This window comes from Schistocerca nitens, chromosome 3 (assembly GCF_023898315.1).
Source record: "Schistocerca nitens isolate TAMUIC-IGC-003100 chromosome 3, iqSchNite1.1, whole genome shotgun sequence".
Lineage (NCBI taxonomy): Eukaryota > Metazoa > Arthropoda > Insecta > Orthoptera > Acrididae > Schistocerca > Schistocerca nitens.
This window is the reverse complement of record NC_064616.1, coordinates 749,985,105-750,003,927: the sequence shown is the minus strand read 5'-3', so window position 1 is coordinate 750,003,927 and position 18,823 is coordinate 749,985,105. Positions and strand designations below refer to the sequence as shown.

At 40.3% G+C, this 18,823-nt stretch overlaps 1 protein-coding gene across 6 annotated transcripts in view; it reads right to left on the bottom strand.

Annotated features, from left to right (window-relative positions):
- The window catches only part of LOC126248748 (CLIP-associating protein 1-A), a 275,249-nt gene that overhangs the window by 244,189 nt on the left and 12,237 nt on the right, over nucleotides 1-18,823 (bottom strand). For all 6 annotated transcript variants that reach the window (XM_049950080.1, XM_049950084.1, XM_049950085.1 and 3 more), the window contains exon 5: nucleotides 10,032-10,203. In XM_049950080.1, the coding sequence (XP_049806037.1) occupies nucleotides 10,032-10,203 (172 nt within the window). The remainder of the gene's footprint in view (nucleotides 1-10,031; nucleotides 10,204-18,823) is intronic.

Below are 18,823 nucleotides of genomic sequence, written 5' to 3'. Positions count from 1 at the left end.
TTCCACTATCAAAATTTTATTAGAGAATTCTCAAAGCATTTGTAACAAAGTTTCCAAATTTACTACCCTGCAGGAAACTACTCACGCTCAAATTATTCTCGGCACTTAGAGATGACTGAAACCCCAAGGATGAATCTCTGAGATAGTTAGTGATTCATGGAACGTACGAGGGATATCCACAAAGTACATTACGTTTTGGAATTAAAAATAAAGTACTGGAAATTTTTTTTATTATATAAAGATGAAAGCCACACTTAAATACTACTTTTCTACATAGCTGCCATTTAAATTAAGGCACTTATCGTAGCAATGGACGAGCTTCGAAATTCATTCGTCGTAAAATTCGGCTGCCTGCGCCTTCAACAACGTGGTTACCTCTTTTGGGACAGAAAAGGTGTGATTTTTGTGGATTTCCTGGAAAGAGGCACTACAATAAACTCTCAAAGGTACTGCCAAACTCTGCACTACATCAGAAGAGCAATACAAAACAAGCGCAGGGGAAAGTTGGGCTCAAATATCTTGCTGATTCACGACAACACCCGGGCCCACACGGCAAATGCCACTCGTGAAGTTCTCAAATCTTTTAAGTGGGAGTTGTTTCCTCATCCGCCGTACAGTCCCGACCTGGCACCGAGCGACTTCCACTTATTCCCAGCAATGAAGAAGTGGTTGGCTATGCAGCGTTTTGACGACGACGCACAGCTTCAAGAAGAGGTAACCACGTGGTTGAAGGCGCAGGCGGCCGAATTTTACGCCGAAGGAATTTCCAAGCTCGTCCATCGCTACCATAAGTGCCTTAATTTAAATGGCAACTATGTAGAAAAGTAGTATTTAAGTGTGGCTTTCATCTGAATATAATAAAAAAAATTTCCAATACTTTATTTATTTTTAATTCCAAAATGTAATGTACTTTGTGGATAGCCCTCGTATATCAAAAAGATAGATTAGATGCTACAGGAGGGGGTGTGTTCATTGCAATTGACTAAAACATTGTCTCAGTGTGGCACTGAAGTTCCGTGGTCGTATATAACAAGGCTAGGTGAAATCAAGTTAATTTTTGGATGTTTTTACAGGCCATTCAATTCCACTGTGATTGTTTTAGAGTCAATGGCAGAAATTCTATGATCAGTAGTGAGGAAATACATACAAGTAATACTAGTTGGAGGCGACTTTAACCTACCAAGCGTAGACTGGGATGTTTATGGATTCATTACAAGGGGGTACAGTCAGTCAGTCTTGTAAAGCCTTTTGGACGCGTTTCCTTAAAACTGTCTTGAGCAGTTTTTTCAACAGCCAACACACAATGGAATTATTTTAGACCTCGTTGCTACACACAGGTCTAGGTGAAATCAAGTTTATTGTTGGATGTTTTTACTGGCCACCCGATTCCGCTGTGATGGTTTTAGAGCCAATAACAGAAAGTCTACGGTCAGTAGTGAGGATATACACATAGCATGTAATATTAGTTGGAGGTGACTTTAACCTACCAAGTATAGAGTAGGATGTCTATGGATTTATTACGGGGGGGGGGGGGGGGGGGGGGGGTGGTTCAGACAGAGAGGCCTGAGAAGTTCTTTTGAATGTTTTCTGAAAACATATCTTGAGCAGCTTTTTCAATATTGGATCTCGTAGCTACAAACAGGCCTATCCTAATTGACAGTACAGAGGTAGGGAATAGTGAAAACGTCATTATGGAGACTTGGGTTACTAAAGTTAATAGCTCCATAAAGAAGACTACAACAGTATCTTTGCTAGAAAGAGCAGATACACAGTTGTTAGCATCCTACTTAGACAATGAATTGACATAATTTTGTTCCAGTGCGATGGATGTAGAGAAATTATGGGAGGATGTTTAAATGGACCGAAAAGCATACTCTGAAGAAGTGTGTGCTGAGTAAGTGGGCAAAAAAGACTGACCACAATTTAACAATGAAATTCAAAAAATGCTGAGGAAGCAAATGCTGTTGCACTCTCGGTTCACAAGAAAATGCACAAATGACAAGAGGCAAAAGTTGAAAGAAATTAATGCGTGAAGCTTACAGCAACTATACCATCACACCTTAGCAATAGATCCTGCGAGAACTCAAGAAAATTCTGGCTCAATGTAAAATTGCTAAGTGGGTCTAAGGCTTCTATCGAGTAACTCGTTGGCCAGTTTGGTGTGATGGTAGATGATAGTAAAAGTAAAGCCAAATTTAGAATTTCTCATTTAAGAAATTGTTCACATAGGAGGATCATACAACCATACCATTGTTTGACAAACATACAGAGTCCCATATGGAGGACAAAGAAACCAGCATCACTCGTGTATAGAAACACATGAGAATTGAAAGCAAATAAGTCGCTAGGTCTTGATGGGATCCCAATTTTGGTGTTACAAAGAGTACCCTAAAGCAATGGCCCCTTACCTAGCTTCCATTTATCGTGAATCTCTCACCCAGCGCTAAGTCCCAAGTGACTGATAAGAAGTGCAAGTGACTTCTGTATACAAGAAGGGTAAAAGAACAGACCTGCAAAATTACGGATCATTATCCCTAACTTTGGTTTGCTGCAGACTCCCTGAACATATTCTCAGTTTGAATATAGGGAAAAATTTCTGTCCACAGATCAGCACGGTTTTAAAAAGCATTGCTCATACGAAATTCAGCTTGCCCTTTTCTCACATGAGATCCAGTGAACCATGGATGAAGGGCAACAGGCAGACCTCATATTCCTACATTTCTGGAAAGCATCTGACACAGTGCCACAATGCCGACAGTTAGCAACAGTACAAGCATATGGAATACGTTCCCAGGTATGTGAGTGGATCAACGACTTCTTGAGTAACAGAATCCAGTATGTTATCCTCAATGGTGAGTGTTCGTCAGAGATGGGTATTGTCAGAAGTGCCCCGGGAAGTGTTATTTTCTATATACATAAATGATCCTATGGACAGGGTAAGCAGCAGTTTGTGGCTGTTTGCTGATAATGCTGTGGTGTATGGGAAGGTGGTGTCATTGAGAGACAATAGCAGGACGCAAGATGACTTAGACAAAATTTGTAGCTGGTGTGATGAATGGTAGGTAGCTCTAAATGTAGAAAAATGAAAGTAAATGCAGATTAGTATGAAAAACAAACCCATAACATTCAAATACAGTATTAGTAGCGTGATGCTCGACACAGTCATGTACGTTAAATATCTATGTGTAACGTTGCAAAGCAGTACGAAATGGAATGAACATGTAAGGACTGCATTAGGGAAGGCAAATGGTCGACTTCGGTTTATCGGGAGAATTTTACGATAGTGTGGTTCACCTGTAACGAAGACAGAATACACGGCACTAGTGTGACCCATTCTTTAGTACTATTTTGAGTATTCGGGGTCCAGGGCAGGTCAGATTAAAAGAAGTCATCAAAGCAACTCAGAGGTGGGTTGCTAGATTTGTTACCAGGATGTTAGAACAACATGCGTGTGTTAACAGAGATCCTTCAGGAACTGAAACGGAAATCCTTGGAGGGAAGTAGACATTCTTTTCAAGGAACGCTACTGAAAAAAATTTAGAAAACTGGCATCTGAGGCTGACAGGAGAGCAATTCTATTGCCACAAACGTACATTTCACCTAAAGACCATGAAGATAAGATTAGAATGATTGGGGCTCATATGAAGGCATACAGACAGTCATTTTGCTCTCGCTCTATTTGCGAGTGAAGCAGAAAAAGAAAATAACTAGAAGTGGTACAGGGTACCCTCTGTGACGCACCTTAAGGTGGTTTGCCGAGTATATATGTAGGCGTAGATGATATAGATACAGAACTCTTCCCATTAAGGGAATGCGGTAATTACGGAACATCTAATGCCTGATGTATGTATAGATAACTTAAAGAGTCAAACTGTAATATACTTGAAAATCATTTGAAGCCTGCAATCAGATCGAAATGTCACAGTTTGTAGCGTATTTGTGTACTGTTGTTACAGCAACAACACACGGCCATTCACATTCTAATTAACAATGCAAGCAACTAGTGGTCTCTTGTTTCAAATGTCTACCACATTCTGTACATTAACCTGATCAAGCTTCAAGTAGCAACTGTAGGTGTGATACCTCAAAGGAAGAAATAGGTGTCACACATTTGATGATGATGTGTAAGAGCTAGTACATATGAGCTTATGGAATGCCTGAAGCTTCCTTTTCCCACATCATGCGGACAATGAACACAACGAAAAAAAACTGGCACATTTGCACTGATTTCAATGCATACTATCTCAAAGAGAATGCATGTTCCATAAATAATAAAAATGATTACATTAATTTCTACATTGCCTCCGCAGCCGAATGATTTAAGGCTGCCGCCTTCAGTGCTTAAGGGCCTGCGTTCAATTCCCGGTACCACCTGAGATTTCAATTCTTTCTCTCTCTCTCTCTCTCTCTCTCTCTCTCTCTCTCTCTCTCTCTCTCTCTCTCTCTCTCTCTCCCCCCCCCCCTCCAGAGGCAGACACATCTGGAATGGGGTCCATTCATGAGGATGAGGGGGAGGGGGAGGAGGAGGAGGAGAAGATGAGTGTTTAACGTCCCGTCGACAATGAGGTCATTAGACATGGAGCACAAGCTCGGATTAGGGAAGGATGGGGAAGGAGAGCGGCTGTGTCATTTTGAAGGAATCATCTCAGCATTTTCCTCAACCAATTTAGGAAAATCACACTGCCCGGACATAGATTTGTACTGTCATCCTCACGAATTCAAATCCAGTGTTCAGTGTGCTAACCACTGCGCTACCCTACTCAGTGGGTCCACTCAGCAGCATAAAGACAAATGAGGATCTGCTTGGATAAAGTATCGGCATCATCAGCATTCAGCTACTGGCAATAACAGCTGGAAGAATTGGCAACAGTGTGGTCACATGTCCAGCAATTATATATTGTTCCTCCTCCTAACATGGAGCAGCAGTCAGAACAGACTCTAGGACTAATCCCTTTGTGGCGTTCACATTTATTAATCACTAACTCTGATTCTTATGAAGCAAGTGGTGTACAGTTGCTTACAACTCAATAGTCCAGCATGCATCTTCATGTTTTCCTTGCACATTTACTAACGCGCAAGATTTTTGGTAAGCAGCCATAGGAACTCATTTCTTACAATAATACTTCAGAATGCCTTTCAGTCATCTTCAGCGTAAGCCAACAAGTCAGCTCACTCAGAAGTTGGCCAGAAGATTTAAAGGCAAAATATCAGTGAAATAAATGTAATTACTATAGCAGCAGGGTCAAAATCTAATGGATCAATCATCCAGTACTATTCCTTGCTTCTTCTCGTTGTCCCATAAAATAGTTTACGATATAACCTACATCTTTGGAGCATAATTTTCTGCCAAGGCAGAATTTTCCTGCTCTGTTGGGAAAAGCTCGCTGGCTAGAATTATTTTCATTATTTGGATCTCAATGAGATAACCTTGGGTAACTGAACTATGTCGTCATATTTTAACCACATCTGCCAAATGTACAAGGGTTGTTCAATAAGTAATGCCCCACATTTTCTTTCTTTTCTCAGAACATATTAATTGTTAAGAGTCAGAATTTGGTGACAATATACATCATCATGCTTTGTCCATGTCCTATTTCTCTACGTTGTCTCCATCACGTTCTATGGTCGTACGCCAACTTTGGGGAAGAGCATGTATCCCCTGCTGGTAAAAGCTCTTGTCCTATAAGCGTAGCCATGTTTTCACTGCATGACTTCTTCAAGTACAATCCCTGTAAAGAATATTTAAGCGGCCCAAAGAGATGGTAGTCCGAGGATGCCATGTCTGGACTGTAGTGCGGATGAGGCAATGAGGTCCAACCCAATTTGGCAATGTGTTCCCAGGTTCTCAGACTTGTGTGTGGCCGTGCATTATTGTGTTGGAGCAAGATTTCAGCTGGATTCTTATCGAATCGAACATGTCAGAAACTGTTCTTGACTTTATTCAGAGTCTTCACATATGCCTCTGAATTCATGGTTGACCCTCTTGGCATCACATCCACGAGAATGACGCCATCACAATCCCAGAAGACTGTCGCCACGACTTTTCCGGTAGAGGCTGTTGTCTTGAATTTCTTCTTTTGTGGTGAATGAGGATGATGCCACTCCATGGGCTGTCTTCCTGTTTCTGACACAAAGTGGTGCATCGAGCTTTCGTCCCCAGTAATGATCCGTGGCAGAAAGGCTTCTCCATTGGTCTCAAAACGCTCCAACAATTCAAATGAAATGACCGTTCTTTGAATTTTGTGGTCCACTGTTAGCATTCATGGAACCCATTGTGAGCACCTCTTTGAATATCCAAGAGTCTCGATCATTGCAGACGCACTTCCAATCTTGACCGACAAATGTAGAGCCAACTGTCGAGTTGTGATGCACCTGTCAGCACGAATGATGACATCCAAACATGCTGAATCATCTGCATGATTCAGCATGTCTGGAGCAGTGGCTGTTACAGGACGCCCAGAGTGTGGCTTATCATGGAGCTCCGTTTCTGCATTTCCTAATGCTGTAACTTTCTTTACCCATTGTCTAACTGTACTCCTTTCAACTGCACCACCACCATACACTGCACACATACGTTTATGGATGTTCATCACAGTTTCTTTTTCTGCACACAAGAATTCAATAACACCACACAGCTTGTAATGTGAGTCGTATGTAGATGGCATTTTGACACTGTACTATGGCTCTGCCATCTGCCAGAATGGTTTGAAACTTCACCAGCAGATATAACAAACATCAGATGTGGAGCACCAATAAGGATATTTGTCTATGTACCGTATTTACTTGAATCTAAACTGCACTTTTTTTCCAGTTTTTCTAATTTAAAAAACCGCCTGCAACTTAGAATCGAGCACAAATTAAGCAAAAGTTCTGAAAAAGGTTGGTAGGTGCCACCACAACAAACTTCTGCTGTCGAATATATTTAGCGCTACACAGGCATGCTTTGCAGGCACAAAGATAAATACTGGTGCCAAAACCTTTGCCTCTAAAAAAAAGTATAAGATGAGCTTTTTTTTCTCCGCCCCGAGTTTCGACCACTGCATTTTCGTACATTATCCAATCAAGTAAATAGAAATTCTGTATTGTTCATCTTCGAATGGTCCGCCCCCGGTAGCTGAGTGGTCAGCGTAACAGAATGTCAATCCTAAGGGCCCGGGTTAGATTCCCAGCTGGGTCGGAGATTTTCTACGCTCAGGGACTGGGTGTTGTGTTGTCCTAATCATCATCATCATCATCATCATCATCATCATCATCTCATACCCATCGACGCGCAAGTCGCCAAAGTGGTGTCAAATCGAAAGACTTGCACCAGGCGAACTGTCTACCTGGCGGGAGGCCCAAGTCACATGACTTTTTTTTTTTTTTTATCTTCAAATGTAGCAGCCTTTCAAATATTTCTTTTGCAGAAGAAAGTTCTAATCGTGCTGCAGGTCTGCGACTGATGAGAGCAACATCAGGCGATGCCAGCAGGAAAGCATTTAGTGGGCCAATGTGTGGCCAATATAATGCACTAGAAGTGATTTTAAATGAATTTGAGGAACAGTGTCAGAAATCCTGCCTGTGAATGCCGAAATTTTAAAAATTAAGGCACATGAAATTGCTAGAGAGCAAAAAATTGAAAATTTTAAGGCTAGTCACCAGCAGGGCCTCACTTCGGAGGCGAACTTCAGTCGCACAGAAGCTGCCGAAAAATTATGAAGAAAAACTTTTGGAATTTCAGCACTTCGTAATTAGGCGGCACACAGAAAAGCAATACCTTCTTGGCCAGATAGGAATTGCTGACCAAACTTCCATATATTTTGACATGCCGTCAAATTATACGTTTGACGCCAAAGGAAAGAAAGACATAAGTGTTCTTACATCAAGGGGTGAAAAAACAACAGATGTCCGTAATGCAAGCTTGCACAGCAGATGGACATAAATTACCCCCATTCATAGTTTTCAAGCAAAAGACTTTCCGAAATCAGAGGTGTTTCCAAAAACTGTAATTGTACGAGCAAACGAAACTGGATGGTTTTCGGAGGACATGGTACTGGAATGGATTAGGCATGTGTGGAATCATCTTCCTGGCGCAATGCTTGGTCTACGCAGTCTGTTGATATTAGATGCGTACGCAGGTCATACAACACCTGCAGTAAAACGAAAATTAGAGGAAAGCAAAACGGACTTGGCAGCAATTCCAGGCAGGATGACGTCAAATCTGGAACAACTTGACCCCCGTTTGAATAAACCATTTAAGGACAAGCTTAAATGCATGTACACAGACTGGCTTTTGAAAAGCGATAGACAACTGACACCAACAGGACGTGTAAAATGCGCAAGTTTGTCGCAAGTGTGCCAATGGATTTATGATGCATGGAAGTGTGTACCAAATCAGACTGTGCAACAAGCATTTAAAAAATGTTCGATATCCAATGCACTAAATGGTATAGAGGACGATGCTCTATATGAAGAAATGAGCAACAAAGAATTGAGAGAGAGTGCTTCAGAGTCATGACTGTTATTTTAAACATTTTGTATAAGATGTATTACAAACATAATAAAATTTTCTTTTAAATTTCAGCATTTAATTTCTAAGTTATTTTCATTCTTATTTTATAAGTGTTGCTACTCTGCATTGCACAGGATAGAAAAGCGTGGAGAGCTGCATCAAACCAGTCTGTGGACTGAAGACAACAATAACACACACTGCATTTGAAGTCATCACTGAAAACGTACTACGGAAATCCGACTGGCAAGACTGTTTGGGATGTATGTAAATATGGTCAACTCTACGTTCTGAATTTTTTCTTACCTGTGACAAGAGATGGTTGATAACAGGAACTTTTATGAATCGTGAATCACATGCAGTATTCTCTTCACAATAAGAATAATATGAATGTAAACATTATGCCTTGTATTCTTTCGTGTTTGCTGCTATCTCATTTAAATCCTACCTGTCTAATAAACTAAGAAACTAGAGGGAGACAACAGCAAACGCAGAGGGATATACATATCATGTCATGTTTATATTCGTATTATTCTTATGCTGAATAGTGATACAGTCAGAAATGAAGCACGGCAACTTACTAGATTTTTAAATCTAAGATGACTCTAATTTCTGCGCAGAATGTAATGTAATAAAGAGGCGTCCGCAAAGATTTTCAAACAGAGAAAAATTTTCCCTAAACTCTCGTTCAGAACATCGTCTATCATACGCAGTCTATTACTTGGTTCTTGTTGATCATTATCAAAGAAAGCACCAGTAACAAATAACATTCTCTTGCCATTGTTTCGCTAATGATACAACTACTCTCTTTTTTTTTTAATTGTAAGTGGCGGTAGTGCGCACAGAAGCAAGCCAACCCGCGAGCAGCGACAGGTCGTAAACACTCATTATCTGAATGCGACAAACAATGCATGACACAGTACAATAACACATTTTCAGCTTAGAGTGACATAAACACCTATAACAAAATGGCACTTATCAGATCAAAGCAAAATAAGCAATCAATTCAAACCAGACGAAGCACATGAAAGAGGGGGGTACCCGTATAAATACGGACAGAGCGCCTAACGCATAGCAATGACTACCTGGTAAAGCTTAACTGCAAAGCTTACAACTCGAATCAAACTACTATAGCATCTTCATTCATTCGACCTAAATTGTGTCTCATGTTACAATGGACCAGCTTTGTTTCGATTTGGAGGTGCTGTCTAAAACTTTTCTCACCCCTTGAATTTTGAGTCTCAAATTTCGGATGTGGCTTAGATTCGGGAAATTTTTTTTTCCTTGATTTCCAGTCTCATTTTTCAGGTGCAGCTTAGATTCAAGTAAATACGGTATATTAAAGGATTAAAAGGGGGGGGGGGGGAGGCATTACTTACTGAATGCCCGTCATACATTTTCTTTCAAAAAAGTATGGATTTGTACTCTTTTAGGGTTTTACTACAAGTATTGTTACTTCTCATCATTACATGTGTACTTGTAAAGAAACTAAGGGCACTTACTATATTCAATGTATGAAACTTTTAAAAAAAATTCCACTTACTCCCTTAGTGCGGACTGAAAACAGATTAACACTTCTTCTCGGATTTTAGCATTTTTGTGAGAAAATGCTGATGTCAACTTCTCAAACAAGTAATATGGTGATGCAATTTCCCTCTCCAAAAGTTTCAGAAGGAAAAGCTGAGCTTTCTCTCTTACAACTTCTTTGTTGTCTCCTGAAATACCAACATACTCGATATTATTATTAATTCCTTACATATCAACTAATCTGAAACTAATGCCATGACCATTTTTTCTAGCTCTGATACTTTTTCAATACACATATTCTTACCAAAAATTATGATAACTTAATATTATATTGGAATAATTATTGTGAAGTCACTTAGACTTGCTACGTCCACACCACATACACTTTTCTATACATATCATAAGCTCAAAAGTCATTCCCAACCATACACAATTAAAAACTTGTATTAAAGCATTGACATCTCAAATGCTAGATAGGTCATTATTTCACAGCATACTACATTTTTTGGTAAACTCTACCTACTATAGCTATAACACTTAATGTAAGCTGCAGCTTGTAGGCTTTTTGCAGAGCCAGCCAACATATATAAAATATATGTCTCAATAATAGATTACAGAATTTAAATTCTCAGGACACATTTCAAATATTTTCCACACATATTTACTTAACGACAGACAACACTTTTGGAACTATTGGATATAAAGTGATGTTTTTCAAACTGGTAATAGCTAATCTTAAGACTGTCCCTTCAAATGCCTGTTAGTCCCATGTATTAGAGGTTTAGGGTCTTTGCTTCTGTGGATTACAGTTCTTACAGAGGTACTGAATGTTCTGTCCAGTCAGCCTAAGGATGACCTACCAACGTGGACACAATTTTCACATTCTGCTACTTACAAGTGAATCAACAAAGTGGTTGAAAATTTCTGTCTTTGTATGCCTCTATTACACTTTAACATGTCAATGAATATTTAATATTAATGTTTTGGTGGTGGCGATCACAATTTTTTTGTTTCTGGCATTGGCATTGGAAATTCTAACTGCCATAGGAAAGGCATGCTAAGTTTGTAAATACCTCACTAGAGTGCATAAGAATACAGTAACCTAAGTGGCGCCACTAGAGCAAGTTTCATGAGTGATTAAAAGTAATAAGCATACAAAACATGTTGCAAAGAATTTTCTTGCTTACAGCACTTATGGGATAAAGCTATCTATTTCTTGCTTCAACATTGTTTGCCTACCCACAAGGAATCTAAAGTTTAATGCACAACACTGGACAAAGCACATATATTCCCTGTAGTAAGAGACATTAGTATGTTCTTTCCCTGCACGCATAATCTAAAACAGGTTATATAATATGGACTATTCATATCATCACACTGGTCGATCAACAGAGAATCGTACAATGGTTGTAGTCCACGTACATCCCTTCATGACGATCATGTTTCCAGGTGGCACTGGCATTTTTCAACAAAATAATGTGCAAAATGACAAGTTCAGGAGTGTGATGGAGTGGTTTAAGGAACACAGTTGCAAGCTCCAATCAATGTGCTGCCCCCCCCCCCCCCCCCCCAACTAGATGTGATTGAACACATCTAGGATGTGCTAGGATGTGTTGAATGTGGCGGCAGCACTCATCCTACATGTCGTGGCATACATAGTTCATTTCTGGAAAAAGTGGACAAAACATGTTCTTTTACTGTACTCTTCCTTTTGATTGTACACAGCATTCTACTGAATTGATTTGAAGAATGTTACACAAATATCTTTGACATGCTTTTCAGACACCCATCTCTTAAATTACAATTTAGAAAAAGTAAAATTTTACCATGAGTGAGAAGTGTGGGCTTTGCCGTAGGTTCGTGAGTAGTGGATTGCGGTGTGACACTTGTTCGAAGTATTTTCACTGGGGGGAATGCAGTGGGGAAGCCAGTGGGCATTCTGGTGAGATCCTCTCCTGGAACTGCAGGTTATGTAGCAAGAGTAAACTGATAGAGGAGCAGGAGCGTAAGATCTGTGCCCTTCAGGTGCAGTTGAAAAACGCACAGGAGGAGCTAGATAGGATGAGGAGGGAGAAGGGGGTTGGGGAATGGGAGCTGGCTGTTGGCAAGAGATCTGCTAGGAGAAGAAGATTTTCAGATAGTTTTACTATTGGTGTTTACAATAGATATGACCAACTGTCAGAGTCTAGTGGAGAGGAATCTCTAGTAGCTGTAGATGTAGGAAGTATGCAGCAGACCTCAGTAGTTACTGTGCCTAGAACAGTTGCAAAGTCGAAGAGGAAGAAGAAGGTTCTGCTGTTAGGTAGTTCACATGGCAGAGGTGTAGGCCAGCAGTTGCAGGAAGTGCTGGGAAGTGAGTACCAGGTCACCAGCATTGTGAAGCCTAATGCAGGGTTGGCTCAGGTGACTGTTAACATAGGGGGGTTATGTAGGGATTTTACTAAAGAGGATCAGGTAGTGATTGTGGGTGGGGCTGGTAATAGTATTGGTAGGGATGGGGAGTATAACATAGATGGTGACCTGGAAAAGATAGCCACTCAGACTGGCAACACGAATGTGCATTTCGTGGAACTGTTTCAGCGTCACGATCGGCCTCATCTTAATACAGCCGTCAGGCGTAATAACATGAGACTTGGGGGTGCGCTGATGACAGAAAGCATGGGTCACATTTCAGTGGTGTCGGTGGAGTCTATCAGCAGGACGGGTTTCACTAGACACGGCCTGCACCTCAACAGGTATGGGAAGGGGAGGTTGGCAAAACTTATAGGTGACAGCATAGGTGGGGTTGGTGGGATCACTCATGGGAAAATTCCTGCAGTAGTGTGTGTTAGAGCTGCACCTTTTTTAGATTGAAGTCAGCTGATAGGTATTCCTGCTTAAGGGAAGTCTCTCTAACAAGGGAATCACTTTTGACAAAGCTTAGGTATCCGAGTAATGAGGGAATTAGTATATTTCATCAAAATATACAAGGTATTAGGGATAAAGTTAGTGAACTGCTTATAGATGTTGACTCTGAAATTATTGGTATATCTGAACACTTCTTAAATAAGGAGATAATTCAGAGGCTTCCTTTACCAGGATACAGGTTGGCTGGCTGCTTTTCGAGGAGCTCTTTGCGGTGTGGGGGAGTAGCCATGTATGTGAAAAACGGCATCGCATTTGAGTCAGTTGATGTTTCAAAGTACTGTACTGAAAAGGTGTTTGAATGTTGTGCAGGTGTGGTTAAATTTAACGGAGTTAAACTTGTAACTGTTGTTATTTATAGATCCCCAGACTCCGATTTCACAGCATTTTTGCTAAAGCTAGAGGAGGTTCTTGGTTCACTTTATAGGAAATACAAAAAGTTAGTTATATGTGGTGACTTCAATATTAATTGTATAAGTGATTGTGCAAGGAAGAGGATGCTGGTAGACCTCTTTAATTCATATAATCTTATGCAAACCGTATTCTTTCCAACGAGAGTGCAAGGGAACAGTAGAACAACCATAGACAACATTTTTGTTCATTCCTCATTACTAGAAGGGCATTCTGTTAGAAAAAAGGTGAATGGCCTTTCAGATCATGATGCGCAAATTTTAACTTTAAAAGATTTTTATGCTGCAACTCGTGTTAAATATAGTCATCAGCTGTTCAGGAAAGCTGATCCGGTTGCTGTAGAGACCTTTGTAAACCTTATAAAGGAACAAGAGTGGCAAGATGTTTATAGCGCTGAGACAGTAAACGATAAATATAATGCTTTTCTAAAGACCTTTCTCCTGCTCTTTGAAAGTTGCTTTCCGTTACAACGTTTAAAACAGGGTACTAGCACAAACAGGCAGCCTGGGTGGCTGACTAGAGGGATAAGAATATCTTGTAGAACAAAGTGGCAATTATATCAAAACGTTAGAAACAGTCAAAATCTAAATGCAGCAGCCCATTACAAACAGTATTGTAAGGTGCTTAAAAATGTTATTAGGAAGGCAAAAAGTATGTGGTATGCAGACAGAATAGCTAAGTCTCAGGATAAAATTAAAACCATATGGTCAGTCGTAAAGGAAGTTGCTGGTCTGCAGAGACAGGTCGAGGATATAGAATCAGTGCGTAGTGGGAATGTCCGTGTTACTGATAAGTCGCATATATGTACAGTATTTAATAATCACTTTCTGAATATAGCAGGTGAACTAAATAGAAACCTAATTCCAACAGGGAATCATATAGCGCTCTTAGAAAAAAGTGTTCCGAGACTGTTACCTGAAATGCTCCTCCATGATACTGACAAGAGGGAGATTGAGTTAATAATTAAATCACTAAAGACCAAGAACTCTCATGGATATGACGGGGTATCTAGCAGAATACTGAAGTATTGTTCTATGTATGTTAGCCCAGTACTTAGCCATATCTGTAACTTTTCCTTTAGGAGTGGTCGGTTTCCTGATCGATTAAAATACTCGGTAGTGAAGCCACTTTATAAAAAGGGAGACATTGATAATGTTGACAATTTTAGACCTATTTCTATGCCATCGGTGTTTGCTAAAGTTATCGAGAAGGTTGTATATACAAGGTTACTGGAGCATTTAAATTCACATAATTTGCTGTCAAATGTTCAGTTTGGTTTTAGAAATGGTTTAACAACTGAAAATGCTATATTCTCTTTTCTCTGTGAGGTTTTCGACGGATTAAATAAAAGGTTGCGAACGCTAGGTGTTTTCTTTGATTTAACGAAGGCTTTTGACTGTGTTGACCACAAAATATTACTGCAGAAGTTGGACCATTATGGAGTAAGGGGAGTAGCTTACAATTGGTTCGCCTCTTACTTTAAGAACAGAAAGCAGAGGGTAATTCTCCGCAATATTGAGAGTGGTAGTGATGTTCAGTCCCAATGGGGCACTGTTAAGTGGGGCGTTCCCCAAGGGTCGGTGCTGGGGCCACTGCTGTTTCTTATTTATATAAATGATATGCCTTCTAGTATTACAGGTGATTCAAAAATATTTCTGTTTGCTGATGACACCAGCTTGATAGTGAAGGATCTTGTGCGTAATATTGAAACAGTAACAAATAATTTAGTTCATGAAATAAGTTCGTGGCTTGTGGAAAATAATTTGATGCTAAATCACAGTAAGACTCAGTTTCTACAGTTTCTAACTCACAATTCAACAAGAACTGACATTTTAATCAGACAGAATGGGCATGTTATAAGCGAGACGGAACAGTTCAAGTTCCTAGGCGTACGGATAGATAGTAAGCTGTTGTGGAAAGCCCATGTTCAGGATCTTGTTCAGAAACTAAATGCTGCTTTATTTACCATTAGAACAGTATCTGAAATAAGTGACACTTCAACACGAAAAGTAGTCTACTTCGCATATTTTCATACGCTTATGTCGTATGGTATTATTTTTTGGGGTAATTCTTCTGATTCAAAAAGGGTATTTTTGGCTCAAAAACGGGCTGTTCGAGCTATATGTGGTGTAAGTTCGAGAACCTCTTGTCGACCCCTATTCAAAAATCTGGGAATTCTGACATTGCCCTCACAGTATATATTTTCTTTAATGTCGTTTGTTGTTAGCAATATTAGCCTATTCCCAAGAGTTAGCAGCTTTCACTCAGTTAATACTAGGCAGAAATCAAATCTGCATGTAGAACGCAGTTCCTTGACTCTTGTGCAGAAAGGAGTGCAGTATTCTGCTGCATCCATTTTCAATAAGCTACCACAAGAACTCAAAAATCTTAGCAGTAGCCCAAACTCTTTTAAGTCTAAACTGAAGAGTTTCCTCATGGCTCACTCCTTCTATTCTGTCGAGGAGCTCCTGGAAGAGCTAAAAAATTAAGCAAATTCCAGTGTTACATTGTTGATTGTCTTCATTTAAACTTATGACTTGTCACCTGAATATGTTTTTTTTTCTATATTTCATTTTATCTGTTTCTAATATCGTGTTATAATTTCATGTATTGACTCGTTCCATGACCATGGAGATTTCTCCTTAATTTGGTCCCACGGAACAATAAATAAATAAATAAATAAATAAAATAAACAAGCATCACTTCCTTGTAGTTTTGTCTCTTCCTGAGGCACACCTCTGGAGCCTGATGACTTCTCAAGATCAACTGTCCCCTCTTCCTCAACACCAAGGAACATGTTATTTGCTGGAGTACACAAATTTTGTCAAGGAACTTGAATGTCACATCTTGTACCATGGTCCTTTCCAAAATAAAATTAAGATGAAATGTATGCAGCCTTATCACTCTGTTCAGACAAATTGGATCTACTTTCCCCACCACTCACTTCTTGTACTGATTCAATGTTGTGGTCACTAGTAGTCATATGTGATCAATTTCACTTCGTCCTCCTCCTCAAGTCACTACATAATACAATTCTTATATTTTGTCGTCTCTGTCTTCTTGCGTTTTGACATTTTACTCAGTATACACACACTGATCAGCCAGAACATTACGACTACCAACCTACTATCGATATAAACCGGTCAAGGTGACAGCAGCATCACCTGGTGAGGAATGACTGCTAGTCAGACACACACATGGTGCATGTAGTATCAGTGAGCGTGCTGTCCATATGCAGAATGGCGAAGACGCGTTATCTATTCGAGTTTGCTGAAGAGCAGACTGAGATGGCCCGGAAGCTTGGCATGAGCATTTCGGAAACTGCATAACTTGTCAGGTGTTCAATGAATGCTTTGGTGAGTGTCTCCAACATGTGGTGAAATAATGGTGAAACCATGTCCAGACATTGTAGGGTTAGGTGGCCACCCCTCATTACAGATGTTGAACCTTGTAGGCTGGGCAACTGGTAAACCAGGACAAACGACAAACTGTGGTGGAACTACCACCAGACTTTAATGCTGGGCAGATTACAAGTGTGTCTGAACACACAGTGCACCAAACACTATCAATGATTGGCCTCTGCAGCCAATGACCCATGCATGTGCAAATGTTCACCCCACAACATAGGCAAGCGCTACTGAAATGGACACATGACCATTGGCAGAGGCAGAGCGTTGCATTGTCTGATGAATCCTGATACCTTCTCCTTCATGCTATTGAGAGGGCATGAATCCGTCGTCATCCACGGAAACAACTCCTTGACACCTGTACTGCCGGACTGAGACAAGCTGGCGGCAGCTCCATTACACTCTGGGGAACATTCAAGTAGGCATCCATGGGTCCAATGGAGCTCATGCACAGAATCATAATGGCCAAGGAGAATCGTACAATGGTTGTAGTCCACGTACATCCCTTCATGACGATCATGTTTCCAGGTGGCACTGGCATTTTTCAACAAAATAATGTGCAAAATGACAAGTTCAGGAGTGTGATGGAGTGGTTTAAGGAACACAGTTGCAAGCTCCAATCAATGTGCTGCCCCCCCCCCCAACTAGATGTGATTGAACACATCTAGGATGTGCTAGGATGTGTTGAATGTGGCGGCAGCACTCATCTGCCCCCCCCCCCCCCCCAATATACGAGAATTATCTGATTTTTGTGTGCAGATGTGGTACCAAATCCCTGTAGCAACCTACCAACACCTCGCTGCTTCTGTGTCATGATGTGTCGCCGCTGTTATCCGTATTCAGGGTGGACAAACCGGATGTTAGGTATGTAGTCATAATGTTCTGGCTGATCAGTGTACAGGAATGTAGATGACAAATGCCACCCAAGCACACTACTCCAAAGAGAATTTATTTCTTATAACTGTAGACAGGAACAGCAGTGCGCTAGTGCTGTCACAACAGGCATCAACAATAAATATTCAGCTTCTAAATGGTGCTGCTGCGAGTCCAAAAATCAACATGCAGTGTCACAAACTCTCAAAAAATATCACAAGGGGGGGGGGAGGGGAAGGGGGGGGAGGAGACCTCTTACCCACATGGTTAATCTAGGGTTTACTAAAACATTCAATACTGCTTTGCCAATGCACAACCAAACTGTCACTTTTAAACCTAGCACAGACCTCAGGTTACAATACATAATTTTTTTTTTTACCACATCTAAGATTTTGTATTCGCATTTGTTGGTTTCACCAACACACAACCAAACTGTCATCTTATAATCTAATCTAGACTTTGGGCTGCTCTACAGATCAATCTGTCATTGCAAAAACTAAGACACAAACGTGGAAAAAATTGCAATAAAAAGTAATGTGAGTTGTATGTATGTAACCTCTGAGCAGAGCTGCCTTCGTTTATTACTACTTTCACTGTTCAGTAATTGTAACCAATGTGCTTCTCATTGCATGTGTTGGGTTCACTGAATCACAACTGAACTATCATCTTCCAACCTAACCTAGATCTCGGGTGATACTGCAGATCAGTCTATCATCACAATCTTCATCCCATAGTTGTAATTAAAAATATAGAATCTGTGAAGGATGGAATTAAGAACGTTTCACCTCCAAACGTAACAGAAACTGTGGCCTATGTAATGTATTCAAAGAAATGGCAGTGAGCAATCGACTGTACTAGCAATAGTGCGGAAGGTACAGGAAAAGAAATAATGTGTACATGAAGACATTAGCTCTCACAAAATACATAAATAAGGCTGGCTCATTTTGGCTTCAAATATAATTCAAACCATTAGCTGTAAAACAATGTGCTGCACTGTATTGTGCAGTGCAGTGATCTCTTATTGTTGCCAAGTGCAGTTAGTGCAAGCACTTTTAGCACTGTCTTTAGTGATTTTATGCTTCACCCTCACATGAATGAAATTTTTGTCTGTCGCTCTCTCACTAGTATGACTGGATACAGTTTGAAATAAGAACTGTGCCTGTAAAAATATGCTCTTTTGTAATATTGAGATATACAGCTATTGTCTGATGCG